The 21,617-nt window shown below is 40.9% G+C and overlaps 2 protein-coding genes and 1 long non-coding RNA gene across 23 annotated transcripts in view; 1 reads left to right on the top strand and 2 right to left on the bottom strand.

Annotated features, from left to right (window-relative positions):
• The window catches only part of PIP4K2A (phosphatidylinositol-5-phosphate 4-kinase type 2 alpha), a 177,640-nt gene that overhangs the window by 30,774 nt on the left and 125,249 nt on the right, over positions 1 to 21,617 (top strand). The gene's annotated exons all lie outside the window — the stretch shown is intronic.
• ARMC3 (armadillo repeat containing 3) overlaps positions 1 to 21,617 on the bottom strand; it is a 54,707-nt gene that overhangs the window by 2,740 nt on the left and 30,350 nt on the right. For 19 of the 20 annotated variants that reach the window (XM_083406221.1, XM_083406215.1, XM_083406216.1 and 16 more), the window contains 9 exons: positions 21,339 to 21,491; positions 21,115 to 21,220; positions 9,262 to 9,511; positions 8,522 to 8,658; positions 7,645 to 7,813; positions 6,919 to 7,019; positions 5,267 to 5,383; positions 3,484 to 3,567; positions 507 to 707 (listed from right to left, as the gene is read on the bottom strand). In XM_083406221.1, coding sequence (XP_083262347.1) covers positions 507 to 707; positions 3,484 to 3,567; positions 5,267 to 5,383; positions 6,919 to 7,019; positions 7,645 to 7,813; positions 8,522 to 8,658; positions 9,262 to 9,511; positions 21,115 to 21,220; positions 21,339 to 21,491 — 1,318 coding nt within the window. The remainder of the gene's footprint in view (positions 1 to 506; positions 708 to 3,483; positions 3,568 to 5,266; positions 5,384 to 6,918; positions 7,020 to 7,644; positions 7,814 to 8,521; positions 8,659 to 9,261; positions 9,512 to 21,114; positions 21,221 to 21,338; positions 21,492 to 21,617) is intronic. The other variant, XM_083406222.1, reaches the window with a different exon arrangement.
• On the bottom strand, positions 14,732 to 21,083 carry LOC310661183. The gene is made up of 2 exons (XR_014503820.1): positions 18,686 to 21,083; positions 14,732 to 18,342 (listed from the first exon to the last, which is right to left on the bottom strand). It is a non-coding gene; the product is annotated as an uncharacterized lncRNA (long non-coding RNA).

The raw sequence follows: 21,617 nt of genomic DNA, 5'->3' as shown, positions 1-21,617 counted from the left end.
TACCCCAGAAGCTCTGGAAAAGTTCTTGCTCCACAAGCTATCACAACTGGAGATTAACTGGCACTACAAGGAGTTCAGTCTTTCATGAAGTGATGCCTCAGTGTTGAAACTCCCTCAGCTGTGTCAATTTTGGGCTGTGTCAATTTCCAGGAAAGCCATAAAAATACATTTGTATTTTCAACCTTTAAAACCCTTCCTGAATGTTGGAACTTTTTTTTTTAAAAAAGCACCTTTGTATTGTTTAGGGTTTTAAAAGACTTTTCCTTTTATTATTTATCAGTCCTATTTTACCTTTCAATTACATGAAATTGAAAGCTGTTTAAGTCTGTTCTGCAGACAATGTGTGACCAAAAGGACCCACAATACTGAATAAACAGAGACGAACTCTCTGAAGGGTTGGTAAAGGAAAGCAGGTCAAAATGGGGACTATATTCAGTAGATTTCTAAATCAATACCTTAAAATATTTACTTTGAATTCACAGAAAAGACATTGTCCTGGTACTCACTGCGCAAGGGCTACAACCTGTTCTTTCGTGGTTGGTAGTGGGAGAATTGTTTTGGAAACCTCAGTAATGTAATCCACCAAGATGGAATCAACAGGGGGATACCATGAGGCCTTTAGAGGAACTTCTTCGACTATTTTAGGCATCACTGGCTCCGGTTCTTCTTCTTTGGGTTTTTCTTCTTCCTTTTTCCCTTTCCCTTTTCTTTTGCAAAAAGCACAGGGGTATTAGGAATGCTTCCCACATGCTCTGATTTAAGTGAAAGTAAATAGGTATGTCAGCTTAGAGGAAAGAAAGAGATATTCTCTCTCTCTCCCCAAGGTGCTTTAATCACCATTAGATTAGAATTCCCTGCCTCTTTCCAATGACACAACACCTAACCTTATGTTCAAATGGACGTGCCTTTTTGTGTGCTCCCACAAAGGCCCCCGGGGACGCAGGTGGCGCTGTGGTCTAAACCATAGAGCCTAGGGCATGCCGATCAGAAGGTCGGCGGTTCGAATCCCCGCAATGGGGTGAGCTCCCGTTGTTTGGTCCCAGCTCCTGCCAACCTATCAGTTCGAAAGCACATCAAAGTGCAAGTAGATAAATAGGTACCACTCTGGTGGGAAGGTAAATGGCGTTTCCATGCGCTGCTCTGGTTCGCCAGAAGCGGCTTAGTCATGTTGGCCACATGACCCAGAAGCTCCCTCGGCCAATAAAGTGAGATGAGCACCGCAACCCCAGAGTCGGCCACGACTGGACCTAACAGTCAGGGGTCCCTTTACCTTTACCTAGGCTCCCCACCATCGCCCTTTTCTAGAAAGCCATTCCACCACCACCACCGCAAAACGGCTGAGATCCTATGTTATTTTCTTGATTGGCCTTTTCCCATATGAACCTGTCTACTTTCTAAGTATAGATAGGGCCCTATTTTGCATCCTACTACTGATGGTACTAGGATGGCACTAGCACAGGGCAGTATCATGTCACCAGAGACACCAAGACTGTGGAAATCCTTGTCACCTGAGGTTTGCATTACCTCCACAAAACAGGCTTTCCAGCATGCAGTTACTGTTCGTATGTGATTAGATGCTAGGAGAATATCTTTATTAGATATTATCCTTTCTTTCTCACATTTGTGAGTTCAGAAGAATGCCTTCCCTTTGCGGCTTAAAAGGGAAGCTGAGATCAGCTAGTGTTAGCCTTTTTGTTTAAATAATCCAGGATGCTTTAAGGCAGACTTAAGACAATATTTTATTTAATCAGAGCTTTGATAGTTTATTTTTACTTGCTACTGTCTTTTTATATTTGATGGGCTGCTGTATTCGGTTTATTAATTTAATTTTACTGCTGTGTATTTTTATGGGTTTTAAACAATTTGTTAGCTGCTTTGAAGGCCTGTGGGTAGAAAAGGCATCTGTTAAAAATTAAAGAATTAAAGAGTCTGTTTGCAGAAACTAGCAAACATGAACCCAACAAATATGCAAGTAGTCCCAAGCCATCTTTAGAACAAGATGCGGAAAGATCTCTGTTAGCTGGGTGATAGGCGGATAGAGCCACTAACTGCAGTTCCTGGGATTAAAGGGACCCGGAAAAACTGTAACCAAATTAACAAAAATTGCTGCCAGCTGTTTCCATTTATCCTATGAGTCACATGTTTGTTATTCTGTGTGATCATGAGCACAAGTGTGGCCAGGTATGGTTTTAACCATCTGCGTATATTGTTGACAGACGAGTGGAAAATGTGGGACCTCAATAATCGGGAGAAATACTGTGTGAATTGCTCCTGTGATAGCTGTATTATCGGTATCATAATTCAAAACAGCTGTTACACACTCTGTTCAACCACTTTCATAAATTTCTGAAAGATCACACTGGGGACGAAATGTGTGCATCATGTCCATTGTGGAAGCAGCTTCACATCTGACCCAGAATTTGACCAAAATTCATTTGTGATAGATACACTGCCTGTTGGGAAATGCTAACATTTTGGAAATCCCAGAATATGAGGTTTTAACTGGTGGAGTCAGCTGCATAAGCGTAACTATAAAGGAGCTGAATTGGGTCCTGTATAGACATTGATGTTTTAAAAACAATACTTCTATGAATCCAACGGCTTTCCTTTTAAAAAGCAGGAAACTTAAAAGGAAGCAAAAAACCCAAAGCAACCTAAAATAAAAACAAATCAAACAGCAGTGGAACAACAACAAAATAATCAATAAAGCTGTTTTGCTGGGTTGACACAAAGAAAGCTACTCTAAAGCCACCAAACACAAACATAGATCTGTTTCTCTGCACAGCCTGCATTCATCCTTCCTCCTAGATTTATGCTGCAACCCTAGATACGCTTACCTGATAGCAAGTGTCATTGACATTTTATTAACTTCTCTGAGTGGTCATCAATAGGATTGCACTGTTAGTGTCTCAATCTTGCTTGGGGAGGATTACCTACTTCTAGCCAAAATGAGGACTTAGTCCTATATAAACTTTGGGAATGCTCTGCTTTCTATGCAACTGCGATGCCCAGTAAAGGATACACCATGACCTCAAGTGCTAGGGACATAGACAGCAAAGGCTTTTTATACAGTGCTGTTAGCCCACCCTGCCAGTCTAACATGTGCTAAAATCAACCAATAAGGTATCTTAGAATAAAAACAAAATTAGTACATATGGAATATGTATTTGGAAGAATCTGAAACAACTGCCTGGATTTCTGAGTGGTTGTAGAAACTTGTTTTTATTATGTGTAATCATATATTTTACCCGTGCTTGTCCCTATGCTCCATTTCTCTCCCCTTCCCTTTGTCTTTTTTTAGATTGGAAGCCCCTTGGGGTATAATCTTTATAAAGCACCATGTATATGGATTGTGCTGTAGGATAACTAAGTAGTAGTAATAGTAATAATAATAGTAATAATAATAATAGCAACAATAATTATAGTCTCAAGCTTCTATACTTAATAAGAATAAGAAGAAGCTCTTAATAAGAATAAAAGTACCTTGATCCTTTCTCTCTACCACCTCCTTTACTGACTGAAGTAGACCGTCCTGGAGATTCTGGCTTCTCCTTCTCCTCGATTGAGCTATAGAAATTACAAAGTAATTTCCCATTTCTCCTTGACTTGTACAAGGCATAGGCATTCTTAGGGTGTTGTGCACACATTGCATAGAGGGCAGTGGCAGTGATGTTAAAAACCTCCAGGTTATCCTCAGACAAAACCAAAGGCAAAATAAAAAGTATATGGTTCATTGTGGAACACTAACACTAATACTAACAAAGAGACTGAAAATGGAAAGTAGCGCCCACTGGTGGAGGAAAAGGGGTGGGGGGAGTGCACACGCCCCCACAGGCAGTGCGCCACTCCCCCAGGACGCGCGCCATACCCCTGGGACGCACGGCAGCCCCGCCCACGCCTGCTCACCGGGGGCAGTCTGCCCCGCCCCCCCGGTGCTGGAGCATGAAGCTCTGCTACTGGTAGCACCTTCATAAGGAATGCATTCAAGGTGGCCAGCTGCTGATAAATTAGCATGCTGGTTAATAAAATGCTTCTTCCCTGCATTTAACCTTATCCCCCCCCCCCCAATTTCTTAAATACCAAGCAAGGAAGCAAGCAAGCAAATAAACAAAAACAGAAAAAGCATTAACTTATTACCAATTACAATAGCAGAATAAATACTTATTTACAATGAACTGGAACCAGACTAATTTAGTTGCACTTAGGTCCTACTGAAATCAGTATAAAAAGTTATTAATGATGAACAAGTTCATTGATTTAAATGGGAGCTATCACATTGCAACATTATACAAAAACAGTGCAAAACAGTGCAACATTATACATGTCTGCTCAGTAGTAAACTCCACTAAGTTCAATGGGATTTATTTCCAGGTAAGAGAGTATGGAACCTGTGGCCCTTCTAGGGTTGGTGACCTACAACTTCCATCATCCCTAACCGTTGACCATGCTTGCTACGGCTAATGGGAGTTGGAGTCCATTGTTATCTAGAAAGCCACAGATCTGGGATTGCGACCTTAGATTGGATCCAACCCTAGTAATTCACTGGACATTTTAAACCAAATATAAAAATTAGAAGACTGGCTTTTTACACCAGAGAGAAGCATATAGTCAGGAGCAATCAAAACCAGATGTTACTGGCAACAAGGAACAGAGATAAAGTTTTTCATGCTTGAATGCATATCTGCATTGGGGAAAATATACATGACTGTTGATGGCACTGTTATTTCACACTTCTTTCATTATAATGTGTATTATTGTATATAAATCATGTTGTGCAGTTGTCTTAAGCGATTACATTAGATGCGGGAAATCAGAAGGACTGTATCTGCGGAATCAAGAATTCATGAAGGGAGCCACAGGGATTGTGAAATATTTACTGGGGGTTGGATGTCATATATATTTTGTCCTTATTACATTTGGGTTGGTAGATCTCGCTTATACTGTTGCATGCAATTTATAAGGGTTTCCTCTGCTTAGCACAGATTTTGGATAAATGGTGTTTAGATGTTGTATGATTAGTTTCAGTCCTTTAAAACTGCAGACTGCCCTGCATGCCTTGGCAGGAAGGTGGTATATAAATGCAATGAATGAATGAATTGAATGAATTTTCAAATTTTACTTCCTCGTTCTGGTTTCAAATGCTGACCAGGGAGATGCATATTTGGTTGGTCTAAACATACTCATTTTCACCTAATTCAGAACAGTTTTCATCAAGTTTAGAATTAGACCCAGAGGGAAACTGTGATTCCAAAGCTCAAATACATACCTAGCTCTTTCTCTACTAATTTTTCTGTTAGTACTACTGCTGGAGGTTGTAACTCGGCTGCTAAGAAAATCTTGTGGTGATCTTTCATCTGTTGCAACAGGAGGAGCTGTGAGTTCACTGGAACAAGAAAGGATGCTATGCTGTTGCTGCACACCATAATATCAGACAAATAAGTATTTTGCCCACATAACAGAATAAAATGTAGTCTGTACAAAAAAGTAGAAGTACGTATCACACGGGGAGCAAAGGAGCATGCCTGAAGACAGGGATGCCTATCCTTTTTCAATCAATGGGCCACACGCCTGCTGTAGATTTGGCCAAAATGGCCAACAGCCACTCCTTTACACAGATGTGCATGTGCACACAAACCCTCACCATATTTACAGCACATGTACAGACCACACACACATCTCACAGATAGGCAGTCAAGTATGCACACTACATTTAGATGGCCCCCTTCAAAGTGCCAATTCTAAGGAGCCCAGATCCTTTCAGCCTCCCCCAAAATATTTTGGGGAGCCCTGCCCAAAAAATTGATTATGCTGATCCTCCCCAGCCTGCTCCATCACTGTCATGTGAGAGCACATGTAAGACGCCTCCCTCTGTCCCGGGGCACCCTCCTTCCTCCCCTCCCCTCTGCGTCCTCAGCCTAGCGCTAGCACCCCATGAGCCCCCGCCATGGAGGGGACTTGGCTACTGGCACCAGCTGGTGTCTGGGTGGGGAGAGGAGATGTAAGTGGTCACGAAAAATGAAGGAGTATTCCTTCCTGAGCTCTAAGCCCTATTTGCAACAGTTGCTGTTGCAAGAAGGCCCCGGAGCACAGGAAAGAGGGAGTGGTGCTGAGATAGAAGGAGAAGAAGCATCTTTCAAAGTAAATCAAGTTAGAGGCACCCAATTTTTGGGTTGCTGAACAAATGCGGGGGTGTCACCTGGGGACCCCTCAAGAGAAGAGATTTTTTGTTTTGTTTTTAAAAGAAAAAATATTGGGGGTTACAAAAATATTCTTGGCAGTCAGCTCCAGCACACAGGCTAGCAAACCCCTATCCTAAGAATAGTCTAGGTGGGGTGTCAGCAGGAAAAAGCCTGTTGAAGTACATGGGACTGGACTGAGGATGTGTGTAACCTTCAAAGAGGGATGCAACTAGAGGCATTCCTTTCTTTTCATGGTCTTTTAGACAGTATCCCTGCCATTCTATTCACTTTTTTTCCCTTTTTGGGTCGTGTGTTTTCTTTCTTATCTTTTCCACTTCTATGTATTTCTGTTTTCAGTCTTTCCTTGGACGTTTTCTTTTGTTTGCAAGATGGCTTCAACTTAAACTGCAGGTGTTGAGAAAGTTGCTTAAAAAAACCCCAATGCACAACAACACTTTGACTAAAATGTGATGTGACAGCTTCCTAAATTCCTAGCGTAATTAAAAGTGATAAAACCAAAATTATCCACAAATTGTAGATAGTTGGTAGCCTTCTGTGAGTGCAAAGGCTCTTGATCTAGATAGGTTTGCTAATGGAAGAGGAAGGAAGGAGATGTTTGCTGATTTCCCCTCCCTACAACCCCCCCCCCCCCGCAAACATCTCCCAGAAATCTGTTTTGCAGGGTCCTCAATCTCATGTACTATGCAATACAGGTCAGAGTAGTGTTTAACAGACTCACAGTTCTGGTGTTTTAGAATTTACTAAGATTATAGCACGGCGATCATTAAGCTGCTGAGCACTGAGTTCTTCCAGTGACAGTAGTTTTACACCTGGTTTTACCTATGTAGGGAGATTAGAATGAAGCACAAGATGTAAGTCAATGTAGGTTTCAAGGAAACTTGACTGTCTCTAGGTGAGCCACCAAAACGGTAAATCTTGCCTGGCTGCTCCTCAAAGCAGCAGAGGATTGGCTCAGAGAGTGTGCGGACAGACGGGCTCCTAGCCACTCCAAGTCAGAGGGGGCCAACCTAACAAACCCCTAGGTACGACCCTGACTGGAGCAGGCATAGCGGACTTTAGGGCTTGTAAGCTCTAATTTATATTTTAATAGAATCCTAAGGCCCACCAAGGTCAGAACTAGAATGCGTATCAGCCCTGGAGTGGGTGTTTCTCAGCATACTGCCAACCAAGACTGACTGCCTCATGCATCCCCTCCCTACACCCTGTGCTGTCATTTGAGCTGCAATTGGCTGCAATTGAAGCTGGGTAGTTGTCATTTTTTATGCCTCACTGCATTGGAACTTGCCAGCCCATCAGCTAATGGAAGTATGATGGGTTGTTTCATGTATGTGAAGTCTTAGCTCGCAAGTTATTTGGGGCATTATTGATACACAGGGTTTATAAACAGAGCAAGAAGACGGGCAGTAGCCCTCTGAAGATTTTAACATACTTAAAGTAAACTTACCTGTCCAAAGTCATAGAACCCATCTGTTATTATGTTGCTGGATGTTAAAAAACCCATTTGGCTATATTTCTGTGGAAGGTTGTGATCAAGTATTTTATCCAAAGCTGCATCACTGAAGTTGTTTTTGCGCCCAATGGACAGGTTAATTTCTTCAAGGATATCTAAAGCACTGTTCCAGAAACAAAAGTACACAATAAAAAGGGTTCTTTGTACTCTAACCCATTGAAAAAAATCTTATTCTACTATAATATAATGCCTATTAATATCTGATCTGATCTAGCCTGATCTGTTATGGCAAAGAGACTCATTCTGCAATTAGTTATGTCTGTTTTAGTTCTCTGTATAGTAGAACTAAGCCTTTTCTAGTTCTCTGTATAGTAAGACCACTGTATAACAGTTACAGTGGTGCAAAACTGTGCCTGAATAAGCTGTGAAATAATTTATCTCAATCAAAATTTAAGAAATTAAAAATACATCTCTATGTACAATAGTGAAATTCTCAGAGCAGGGATCCTTATGTAGTCAAAACAGCATTACCTGTACACATGGAGGGCGTTATCAGGAGGCTTGCAAAACTGCCAAGGTTTGTAGAAGTAAAAAAAAATATTCAGGAGAAAAAAACTTCTGTGGTTGTGAAAGAGGGGGGATATGCAGGCATAATGAAAAGCCATTAAGACTGAGCATGTTCAGAAACATAATGCTGGTTGTTGGTAGGGAAATGTAAACTAAGGGAAGTGAGAATGTAATGGAGTATCCTGAAGAAGGGCATGGCCAGCTGACTAGAACCCTGAACAGGAGCATTACACACACATGTAAATTCTTGATTACAAGTTCTGCAGTCACCATTAACAGTCATTTTGGGATTCCTGCTACTCACCCTAGCCTGGTCATTGCAGCAGCAGTTGGATCATCAGCTGCACAAACCATAACAGCCCAACAGGCATTTCTTCGGACTTCATCATGTTTAGAATATAGGAGCTTAATAAGAGGCTCAAGCCCTCCTGAGTTCCGTAACTAAAAAAGAAATAAAGATATATTGCTTGCTTGCTTGCTTGCTTGCTTGTCAAAGGATACATTCATTCAAGTAGGAATATTGTCAACACTTGGCAACACTCTAGGCTGAAAAATGAAGGTTATGTCTGCACTGTGTTTGCTTCTCAGAACAAACTGAAGCAGAATAAATCCACCACCAGTACTGTATTAATTGTGTCAAGAGCATGCTGAAGAATACACTTGCAATAAAACACCAGTCCCTGGTGAGGCTCCATTGATATCCCTCAAATGAAGAAACCAGAGATTGAACATGGGATCTTCTGTATACAAAAGCATATGCTTCAATATGAAGCTATTACCCCACCTCTAGTTTGCTTCATTCATACCCCACCCCCAAACTTGCATAGTGCACCATGGTAAAATTTCCCTGCACAAATTTTATATACTGTAACAAAGACAGCACATACTTGGTTCCTACTTTATATATAAGAACCACAAACTAGATCTTTTCTAGGAAGCATAATAAATGCACTGATTCAAGAAAGCCACACAAAGCAAAAGATACCAGAGTCCCCCCCCCCCTTTACGAATTTCAAAGCAGATGCTGCATTGCATGTACCCCACCTCAGTCCTGGCATCAGCATCACAACCAACTGCAGCGATGGTAAGAGCTGCTCGGCTTTGCACTATGCTGTTGGTGGAATGCAGTGGTTCTACAATTGCCGTCATAATACCATGGCTCTGGATGCTGAGACGCAGAGGTTCCTGGGTGGCCAGGTTGGTGAGAACAGTAGCAGCACTTGCAACGACCCCATCTCTCTTAGAACTCAGAAGGTTGATCAGTGGCTCAATACCATCTGCTTCCGCCACTGCACTAGAAAAGGGGATAAAAAGGGGACATCCCCAAAGCTATTTTAATTTTTAAGATGAGGAATTTTTAAGCATCCTTAACGTATCCCTTTATAAGCCATATCAATTGCTTATGCTAACATTCAAAAACCAGCACAGATGCTCATGTGTATTGAGGCTGAAACATTTACAGCACATACACACATTTCCTTAGATGTCCAATCGAGCTCAAGTAAGTGTACACAGGATGTGCCATTTCCATTTCTAATCCTACCCTTTCTTCAGCCTGAACTTACCTATCAGTAGTGCAGTCTAAGCAGAGGAATTCTTTTTGCATGCATGCATATTATTATTTTTGTAAAGAACATACGCCATATGCCCAACTGAGTATCATTTCATAGTCATTTTATAGTAGGCTCATCTGTTTGTTAAACAAAACTTGGCAGAAGTGTTAGCACAGGAAATATACAGATGGAAATCTCAGTTGTCCATGTGCTCTGCTATTTATATCCTTGCTGTTAAGCACCAACCTCTACATGTTTACTCTGAATTAAGCCGTAGAAAGTGTGTTTAGGACTACAGTCTTACAGGGAGGGCCTGGTAATTTTTAGTCAGAGGTAAGGGTCACTGAGGGACGTGGGTGGCGCTGTGGGTTAAACCACAGAGCCTAGGACTTGCTGATCGGAAGGTCAGCGGTTTGAATCCCTGCGACAGGGTGAGCTCCTGTTGCTCAGTCCCTGCTCCTGCCAACCTAGCAGTTCGAAAGCACGTCAAAGTGCAAGTAGGTACCGCTCTGGCAGGAAGGTAAACGGCGTTTCCATGCACTGCTCTGGTTCGCCAGAAGCGGCTTAGTCATGCTGGCCACATGACCCGGAAGCTGTACACCAGCTCCCTCGGCCATTAAAGCGAGATGAGCGCCGCAACCCCAGAGTCGGCCACGACTGGACCTAAGGGTCAGGGGTCCCTTTATCTTTACCTTTAAGGGTTACTGAGCACAATGGATTGGAGCCATAGGGCACAATTCTATCCTAAGCTTAAGGGAGCAATCCTATACTTCCTGGGTGGGTGGCTGAGCCGCCATAGGATGTTTCACTTTCTGTGGGTGAAGAGGGGAGGTTCACAGGCAGAGACCTCTGCAGTGCAACAGCTGTTAATCTATTGGCTGGTGGTGCTTCAAAGGCAGTAGGCCATAAACAGGGCATACTGGGGATGGATCAGGGCAAGACTCAGATGTACTGAATTCAAAGCCCCCTTGTTCCTCTGACATGACCCTGAAAGGGGCAAAAAGCACACCAGCTCTGGATCTTATTTTCTCAATTGGGAGGTATTAGAAGACCCAGTTGGTGTGTGTGGAAACTTCTGCAACTTCTGCCCTGGCCACTGTGAACCATCAGAGCTTAAGAAGTAGCAGTTTCTCCATTTTAGGTTTGCTTTCTTAATTAAATTTTAATCTTCATCCATCAAGGGAAAAAACAGTCACTGGTCCAAGGTAGCTATTAATATTCCCCCATTTCAAATCAAGTAAATTTGTTAAATTTACCTATAACACTTTTATCTGACTCTAACTCAAAGGAGTTCAGAATTTGATTTCCAAGCTTAGAGAGTCAGGCCCGCTTAGCTTCAACAGCTGAATTACCCTACATGTCCTTCATTCAGACCAGTCCCTGAGAAACATGGTTCCAGCTAAAGAATCTCAAGCAGAAGAATGCACTGTGCATACAATATGGTATGTGAGAATCAATCCCTCCTGTCAACAGAAATGCCTCAATTATGAACAATTTAATATCTGTGCTTACTTTCATAAATGCTTTTGATGGCATGTAATAGTAGTAGTTACAACAACAACAACTTTATTATTTGTACCCTGCCCATCGGACTGGGTCGCCCCGGCTACTCTAAAACACAATAAAACATCAAAAATTAAAAACTTCCCTATACAGGGCTGCCTTCAGATGTCTTCTAAAGGTTGCATAATTACTTATCTCCTTGTAAACATTTAGAAAATTATTTCCCTTTCATATTAAGCTCAGTGATTAAGTTTTGATAGCTAGCATTTTTATTCTACTGTACGATCATTTTATTGTAAGTTCATGATTAAATGCTTCATTTTACACCCTACAATAATTTATCTCCTGAATCACTGCCTACAGAATCCAAATGAATCTTGGGGGCAAGGATAAAATTTAACATGCAGCCACCATAATAGTATGAATCACTAAATACTAATATTTTATTCGGGGTATTCTGAAGACCTAAGGCCAGGCTATAAGACAAAACATTTCTGGATTCTGGATCTGGTTAAAAGATCCTGATGTTTCTTCTAAAAAGGTACAACTGTATACCTTAACTAGGGAATAAGTCCCACTGAACACATTGGGATTTACTTGCAAGTAAATGTGCATTGGACTGCAATGTTAAATATTAATCCGTGTAATTAGGCAGTCTATGGAAAGATGGATACAATCTGTTGGAAATTCCCAAAGGATCAACACAGGAAACAAATTAAATGGGATTTAGAAGCAAATACAGTATTTAGCATAAAAATAAAAGAAAGTGACAAAACAGTGACTTTAACCTTGTTCTTGCTAGCACCACCCCCTTTCTGGATTGTAGGAAGAACAGGGAGGAAAAATCTGTAGTCTAAGGTCCATTTCACAGTCAGTCTTAAGCTTTAGGCAAAACACCTGCCCTAGACTACAATTCTTCAAGGGCATGGAAGTTTAAAAGAAGCAGAAAATAATGAAAAGTCTTCACAGATCCACGCTTAACCCAACCAATGACAACAAATAAAAGACAAGTTCAGCTATACCTTAAATAAGAAAATACTTTCCTGAATGGAGGCGGAGAAGAATTTCCACTTATAATGTGGAAATTATAATGTGAGTCATAGTGACTTTAGAAGGCATGATTCTGAAAAGAACCAGTAGTCCATCTCAGATGAATTTTGCCTACGTTGGCCAGCAGAGGCTTTCTAGGATATGGATATTTCCCAGTTCTATGTGGAGATGGCAGGTGTTGAACCTACAGTAAGACCTTTTGCATACAGAACATGTGCTCCACCACTCAATTACATCCTCTATTTTTAGGATGCCCATACTCATGCTGATGCAATGAGGACTCATATTTTAAAGATCCAAGGTCCTGATCCTGCATATTTGGAAATATGGCTTAGGGTTAGGATATAAGACTGTTTCTTTTTCACAACTCTTCGGTAGTCCCACCTATAAGAATATGGTCCTGTGGGAGCATGAGATGTACCGTAGTTGGGTCAGAATAGTGGGATCTTCTAGAAGCTTGATGGGTCTTTTTCTTCTAGCTTTAATGAAAATTAAAATTTAGTCTTTTGAACCTCCCAATCTTCAGAGTCCTACAAAATTAAAGGAGGGATTCTGTGCCCAGTGTTTTGAGCCAAAAGTATAACTTGGCATTCTTTTATACAAAGACAAGGAGCAAATATGTCCCACAGCAGCTGGTATGTGGCTGCTGCTGCTGCTGATTAACACCTTATACCGCTTTTAAATGTGTTTGTGGGAGGGGTGGGGTGTTATTGGTTTGTGGGTTTTTTGTTCTTGTTCTTATCATGTATTTTCTGTTTTTATATTTTTATTGTTGTGCACTGCCCTGAGATCTACAGATGAAGGGTGGTGTGCAAATTTTACTACTACTACTTCCAACTATATTACTTTGCTCTAACCATAACAGATACCTACTACTCAGGATACCACTTCATGCATCTGATGAAGTAAACTGTAATCCACAACAATTTATGCCGTAATAAATGTATCCGTCTTTAGGCTGTTATCAGATTCTTCTTTATTGTTGCTATGAGAGACTAACATACCGTAGCTTATCCCTCTGGGATATTGGCGTACGCATTGTGTTCAGTTCTGCAGGCTGTCACTAGGGGTCAGTGTTAAGTCACACATTACTACAACAGAGGCGAGCTAGTAGTTTATTCCAGACCTCAAGCACAGAAGGACAGTAAGTTTATGGGGAAAACATAACATTATATTAAAAAATCTCAAATTATCTTTTAAAAACAAGGTTCAGTAGAATATTCAGAATTTAGATACAAACTCAACAAGAATGTTGTCTGCAGCAGCATTATCTCTGTTTTATCTGATTCAATAAACCATATGCCACTTGTAGTCCTACTTGTGGGGGAAGAGTTTCATTTGCTGTTTGGTGGTTGCACTTGGCTGATGCTACTCATAAAGCATTTCCTAAAATCTCCAATGATGTTTGAGGCATTTCTGATGAACGCAGAGTTTATATTTGGATTTTGGTACAAGGGGACAGCTTATGGCTGTGTGCTCAATAAATGCTGAAGGTCTGAAATGAAATTGATAGCCTGTAGCTAAGGCTGAAGGAGAAGAGGTTGTATTACACCATTGATACCATTCAGTCAAATGACTTGATGATTCTTACACCAACAGGAATATCTTGTATGAAACTGTCATGAAAACTTCTACTGGTATGTCTTTGTTCTTCTGATAAGTGGCATTCCTGTAAGTCCTCTTCCATTCTACATGTGCAAACAGCATGGGATTCCCAATAATTATGGTGATGTGGCTATTCTAGCCGTTGCATTCAAACAAAAGACAGTCCTCAGATCAATGGGACACCAAAAGATGACAGAATTTCATTTGTTTTGAAATAATTTCCGCTATGTTCGATCTGTGATAAACTGCTCATATAAACAGATATATCCAGAATTGTCTTTACTAAGCTCTTGGCAAATTAAAGTCAGCTTTCTGTGACTTTCCCAGTAATGATTTCTGATATGAAGTTTGGAATTTTAAGCCTGGAAAAACTAGGTAGGCTCCCATAAATGAGTTATGTGGGCATACTGAAGGTTGCACATGGTTCAGCTTATCAATTTGTGTTAGCCACTGAGCATAGCAATACTAAATATTGTGAATACAAATACAGTGAATTCAACTTGGCACAACATGTTGTTGCATGCAACCCCAATCTCCAAGCAGTGCGATATTCCACAGGTTTCAGGTGCTTATCTAGAATTTGTGTTTCCATTTGAGATAAGGCACAGTTGCCATACGTCCAAAATTTCCTGGACATAGCCGGTATTCAGCCCTTGTAAACAGCGTCCAGGCGGAAATTGCTGAAATGTCTGCGAAAATCCAGATGTATGGTAGCCCATGTCGTAGTGTTGTTTTTGTCATTTAAAATAGCTCAAAAACCTCGGGTTCTTACAATTTTGCCAAAAAAAGCTCAAAAACGTTGGTGTTTTTCTGGTATATGGTTTATTTACACAAAAGTACAACTTGAGGCTACGATGGAGAGATTCACAGCATTAACACCCCCAAAGCATCTTGTTTCTCCCATAGCTGCAGCCTTGGATCCAGACATTGTTCTTTGACTCTGCAGCTTTCTGCTTTACTTCTAAGGTCACATCACTCCAAACTGTCAACACTAAACTCTAGCTTCATCCTTCTAACTAACCATGAGTCCAGACTCTAAAATTAATTAACTGTATAAACCGCTAGTTCCCATCCCTGTGTCAAAATTTATATTATAAGTCATAGTAAGCAGGAAATTGACTTTTTGCTTATGAAAACTGTTAAGCTCCATATCTAAAATTGATACAAATAATACAACTTAAGAACTAATTCAGGTCAGTTCATCCTTAATATTTATGTGACAGTCAGTGTTTTCTCAAAATATTTCAAAGAGAATTAAAACAAAAACAAAACCCTGACACAACAAACTAATGAAACAAAGTCATTTATTCTAGTATCCTCTGTGTAGTGAAGAGTGAACAGTGGTAACTTGTTACCAAGAATAATTAATATTTATGGCAGTAATTTAAATCCAGTATAATATTAGCCTAATCTTTGTTTTACAGAAGCTCTTTATGTTGGCAGGTTTTGGGAGCTTGTTAAAATATAAATAGCACTTAGAAGGCAACTACTTGCCTCATTTTACATTTAACAACTTGTATAATACATATATTGTGTATTAATAAATAACTTAACACATGGTTCAATCTCAATAAAAGTGGTACCAGTAGAACAGAATGACCAATAGATGGCAGTGATACTGTAAATTAATGTCCAGCCTATTAAATCAGTGGTTTGTTTTAATAGTGAACTGCTGGTACCGTTTTGATTATTTTATAACTGGATTTATGGGAAATCAACCAGCACACACAAGTTTACTGAGGAGATGCTCGTGGACTTTGCAGCAGTAACATGAGTGCCTCCTTGGGGTCAGATTTTCAGTCAAGCTTTTATCTGAAACCGAGATGGAAAACATGAGCCTAGCTCATGTTTTTCCACAGCTTAGCTCACATGTACTTGGCTTTCTGAAAATCCACCTTTCATTTTGGAGGCTGAAATTTCTTTGAAAATGTGGCTCTGGACATTCAATCTTATGCTTTCCTTTCCTTTGCTTATGCTTGCTTTAGCTAATACATAGCAAGCCATGATATGTTGCTATAACCAAAGGAGCAACCTATAGTAGGCAAGTAGGACTGTACAAGTCCTTTGCATCCTGTACCAAAAGCATTGTTCTATACACAAATCTGTGATACTTTAAACATGCTTGAAACAACAAATTAGGCATCCCTTAAAAACAACAACAACCTGACACAGATTAGTCAGGAGAGAATATAATCTTAGGATGAAGTGACTTCTCTCCCAACAGACAAATGTTTAAACTTGAAAACATTTTACCATCATTAATACATGGCTGTTTCCCTCAGGACAGGCAAAGCCTGGTTAGAGAGAGATGTTGTTAGCACACACTGGCCTGGTTCACACGCAACACGTAAGTCAAGGTGTGTTTAGTTTAACCAACAAACCAAGATCTTAAACCATTGTTTGTTGTTGGCTTATGAAACTTGGCTTGTTATAACTATGACTTTTTATTATAGGCAAACCCAGCATGGTTTGTTTGCTCACCCTGCGTCAGATGCCTGCCAAACAATGGCAAAAAGGTACCAAAAAAGACCACTATTAAGGTGAAGCAGGTCTCTCTGCCACTTTGTCCAAAGAATCCGCTCCTAACTCTGCCTGGCAACAGGCTTCTTTCCCCATCCCACTTCTCCATTACACCCCATTCTTCACAAGGCAGACAGCTTCGTTTTGTAGCTGCTGTCCAATAGCAGAAAGTTTGAAATGACTACAACCCAGCACTCCCTACTAAATCTAAAGTGGGATGTAAGCATCAAACTGAAATGATCAGTACATAATGATACTCTAGTCTACCCTATTAACTTGTAGCAACCACACACACACACACACACACACACACACACAGAACAGTTGTTGGGGATAAAAGTAAGCATTCACATAGGTAAAACTGGGAAGGTTAAGAAAGTTCAAACTCCTTATGGCATAGAAATCTAATCCTTGGAGGGGCACAAAAAACCTTTGCCCGCAATTTGCAACTCACGGCTGCAGGGTAATTAGCACCTCCTGTGCAAACACCTGATTTGCAATCCACATTGTGCCCTGAAGCCTCAGTTCTGTTTTCACAAAGCCAGGAACAATATTCCCTGACTTTGGTGGCCTGGAGTTGTTACTTGCATTCAGTATATGCTTCTAGAGATGGGCTTGCCAGACTTCATAATAGGGGTTTTGAGATATTGCTTCCCATGTTATCCATTTTCTGGCATAATGCACAACCTAAATGATGGTTTGATCAACAGCAAAGACCCTACAGTATGGGCTGCAAATAGTTTTTAACACAGACTGCCTTCCTGACTGAGGAGCAATCACAAGATATCTAATACATGTAGTTGTTTGACTCTGAACAGATGGCTTCCCAGAGATTAAAGACTTAATTCTGGTCAGATGAGGAGGCTGTGGTGTGCATCTATCTGTGGATCTTATCTCATGTACTCTCACATGAGAGGCACTCTTACACTGGTTTCAGAAAGATATTATTTTTACTTGGCTCTCTGTGGAGATGCACCAGTGAAGCTACCACTATATTATCACCCAATGCAAGGAGAAAATTAATGCCTTCAAGATGTTCAAGGATGTCACTACTCACCACCCAAGGTGATGCCTTTTTATGAAAAACTGGCAACCATCCTTTTCAATAGAAAAGGTATGACTCCAGGCTACACTGTGAATAGTGGTATCAGTGTTCCCAACCAGTATCAGCTGAATAGACCCAAACCAACCAAAGAGTCTACATTTAAGCAAACCTCATCAGTCATGCTAGGAACACCTGGCCAGTAAAGGTGGATGCCTTCACCCTCTTCAGGAACAAGTGCCAACTCTGCCAAGGCCAATACTTTCAAGCACCCCCCACTTCCTTGGGCTGCCACAATGTCTTCAGGAATAATCTGTGCTTGCTTAGATCAGGGGTAGTCCCTGCATCCATACCTCATCCTCATTTATAACATGTGCTGGCTGCTCTACAGCAGTGCTAAGTGGGCAGAAGCAGCTTGCAATGACCACCTGTAAGCATCAAGCAGCACAAGGTCATCCCAAAATCCTTCACCAACTCTTATGAGTCACTGATACCAATAACAGAAGTCCAGCCCTCATGACACCTCCACTCTTTGTGTACAAAGGCCACCAGTACCCATCAAGGTAACAACAGTCCTCCAAAATTAAGGATTTACTGCTCCTCTTGTTTCCATCCAAGAGGAAGACCAGGTTGAGGAGGTGGTTACTGCAGTGGGCACAAATAACAGAGAGAAGATTTATGTTCATCGGGAATGTGCAGAGAGAAGGCAGATTATAGTTCAGGCAGCTGTATGCTCTCTAAGAATAAGTGATTGTAGCTGCAGTGATGATGACCTGCATGGAGAAGACACAGAAATGAAGGAGAATTTGTTGACACCAAAGAAGTGCACTCTAGTGAAGGATAAAGAAGAAGCTACGGTGGCGCTGTGGGTTAAACCACAGAGCCTAGGACTTGCCGATCAGAAGGTCGGCGGTTCGAATCCCCATGACGGGGTGAGCTCCCATTGCTCGGTCCCAGCTCCTGCCAACCTAGCAGTTCGAAAGCACGTCAAAGTAGATAAATAGGTACCGCTCCAGCGGGAAGGTAAACAGCATTTCCGTGCACTGCTCTGGTTCGCCAGAAGCGGCTTAGTCATGCTGGCCACATGACCCAGAAGCTGTATGCTGGCTCCCTCGGCCAGTAATGCGAGATGAGCGCCGCAACCCCAGAGTCGGTCACGACTGGACCTAATGGTCAGGGGTCCCTTTACCTTTACTTACCTATGCGCTCCCATTACCACCATTTGTTTCTGTACTGCTATTACAGTGCTTTTTACGCCTTTGGAAGTGCAGCAGTGTACTATTAACTCCAGTTAGTCAATTCACAACCAGATAGCATGGGAGAAAGGAGACAACATGGAGAAGACATTGCTGCTTCTTAAAAGCAGGCTGAAAGTGTCATATCCTGCATATGACCAGAAAAACTGCCCCAGCTCCCATTCCTCACTGCCATAACCAAACTGCTACTACATTACTGCCCCTTTCCGGTTTATGAGGCACACTGCACATGGGCCAGTAAATAAAAACTTCACACACGTTTACAGCACAACCACATACCACAATAAGAATGACTAGATGGGAAAAGGTGACATGCCCAGGACCTCAATACTCTAGCAACTGGTTATCACTGAAGCCCAGCATCAAATACTTCATCTTCCCCAAAGGGGATTCTAGAGAGCATCTACAGCCCACCCTCTTGAGGATTGGTTTTTACAGGACAGCATTGTACCAATCAACTTTACAATTGTTTTCCAACTTGAGAGCTGAGCAAAGCAATTCCAGCAGGCTTGGGCCCTAGAGGCCAATACCTGGTTCTTTATATGTGAGCCTAGCTACAATTGGTATGAACTGAAGAGCCACAAGAAAGGAGTATCAGAGTCAATATCTACTGCATTTTTTCAGAAAACAGAAAAGTGGGTTGAATAATGACTACACATAATGAATGATGTTCTGTCTGGTAATGTTAAATTAATGTCAGTGGCTATTAGAGCCGAGTGAATAATTTGTGACATGAAATGTATCCGATGAATTATGTCTCTTTCTCTTCATGGAATATCTATGAGCCAATCACTTTCTCCATTTCATTCATTATTTGAGATACTCCAAGAAACCTTTTGCAAATTTCATTGCTTTAAGTCTTTTGACATTTGAACTACCTTGCTCATTTGTGATTGTTCATGTAAGGCACATATGGTTTTATTTCTGACTGAGTGAACACAGCCCTTATAATCTGGATACAGATGGAAATAAATGGAGGAGAAAAAATGTATATGTATGCGCATATGTGAGTATGTATGCCCACAACTGTTTTTTATGAAATTTCATGCTTAACTCAAGATGAACACACCTGAAATAAGTTCAGTTCATAAATCCTGATCAACTGTTGACTGGCCAGTGTAATCATTGCTGTTAGTTTCTCATAAAATTCTCTAAATGACCGTCTAAAATGCTGCTTTATAGGCACATTCAGTCAACCAAGGCAACAATCCACAGCATTAGACTCTGTTTCCCCTTTCTTTTGTGGAGTAGCTTGCAATGAGGGATGGAAGAAGAGAAATAACTAGATCTAAAAGGACTACCAAGTGGAAAGTTAGTACTGAATTGAACTTAATTCCCTAACTTCGTTATACATGGTTATGTATATATGTACCATATATTACACTGATCAACACCCTAGTATGTATCCAATAGCTTCAATAGAAACAGTCTGCACTGTCAACAAGATTCCTTAACAACAGAAGATGAACATCAATAGTATCTTCCCTCATGCAGCAAAAATCTATTTAAGATAAAGTTAACCCATGCCAATGGTCTTCACCCTGTTTGGAGATCCCTGTGGCTTTTTAAAAGACATTCAAGTTCAATCACACATTTAATGCAACATATCCCATTTTATTTTCTTATATTTATAGCCCACCTTCCTTCCATCATTGAATCAAGGTGGCATACATGTGGTTCCCAGACAGTCACCTATCCTGGCACTGACTAGATGTGTACCTGCTAAGCTTCAGCAAAGTGATACCTTAGCATATATTCAAACCATATTGTGTAATTCCATGTAGAAATAAAAGTTTAGATATGGGGTTTGATCCAGACCTCTGTATGTGTCATGACTGTGCACAGGGATTTCCCCTTATCCCTCGTCACATGTTCACAGCTGCATGTGCTACATACTACAGTAGGTCATTTCAGGGAATGGGGACCTCACAATCTAGCCCACCAGCTTTATTCAGCCAAAAAATGCTTCAGTATACACAGAAAGAGGAAATTCCTAAAGCACGGATCTTTAGGAGAGCTATAAAATGTTTCATGAACTCCCCCCACCCCAATGTATTATTATTTTTAGCCTCATTTTCTAAAAACTTCCCAGCTGTGCAATGATGCACATCAGGAAACATACATATTATTTCCAGGTTTCTTACAAAAACACCTAGCTGGTTTCACACACTACACTGGATTTGCATATAAATAGTCAAGAAAAATGATGGTAAAACTTTGACAATGGTCTATTCACTGAATAGCACAGGAGCCAGGATGTAAAGCAAAATGGAGGTAACAGGACAATATGCCACCTAGAAATTTCACAGAGGTAAAATATATGTCCTGATAAATGTGTTCAACAATTCTTTATTCCTCTTGAGCTTACCTTGCATTGGCAGGGTGAGCTGTTGTCAGATTAACTAGAGCAGTAGCAGCAGCTTCCTTTACCTCTTCATTGTCGCTGCTTAGCAACTGAACTAGCTGGGGAATTCCTTTGGAAAAATAATAATAATTGTATGTATGCAGTCTCAAATTAGCCATGGCAAAACTGCAGATTGGTAAATATTTTCTTACGGATCATAAGTTCCACCTCCACCATAACCAATTTACCTAGAGTTCCAATGGTTTGTTTGCTAGCTAAATTCTCACACATAGCAGCGATTGCTTGAGAAGCAGCTATTTTAGTTCCATCATTATCGGTTCCCAAAAGGGTGACTAGACATTTTTCAACTTCTTGTTCATTCAGGATTTTTCTGTTTTCAGCTGCGCATAAAGAAGAACAACAATAATAATCAGCAACATCAAATGTTAAATAGGAAGGGGAATGAAAGATCAAATTTTCATGCAGATTATGTCGCTAGCAAACGTTTGTTTCCATTCAGCACAACA

This window comes from Podarcis tiliguerta (genome assembly GCF_965153285.1).
Source record: "Podarcis tiliguerta genome assembly, chromosome: 12".
Taxonomy (NCBI): domain Eukaryota; kingdom Metazoa; phylum Chordata; class Lepidosauria; order Squamata; family Lacertidae; genus Podarcis; species Podarcis tiliguerta.
This window is presented reverse-complemented; position numbering and strand designations above follow the sequence as displayed.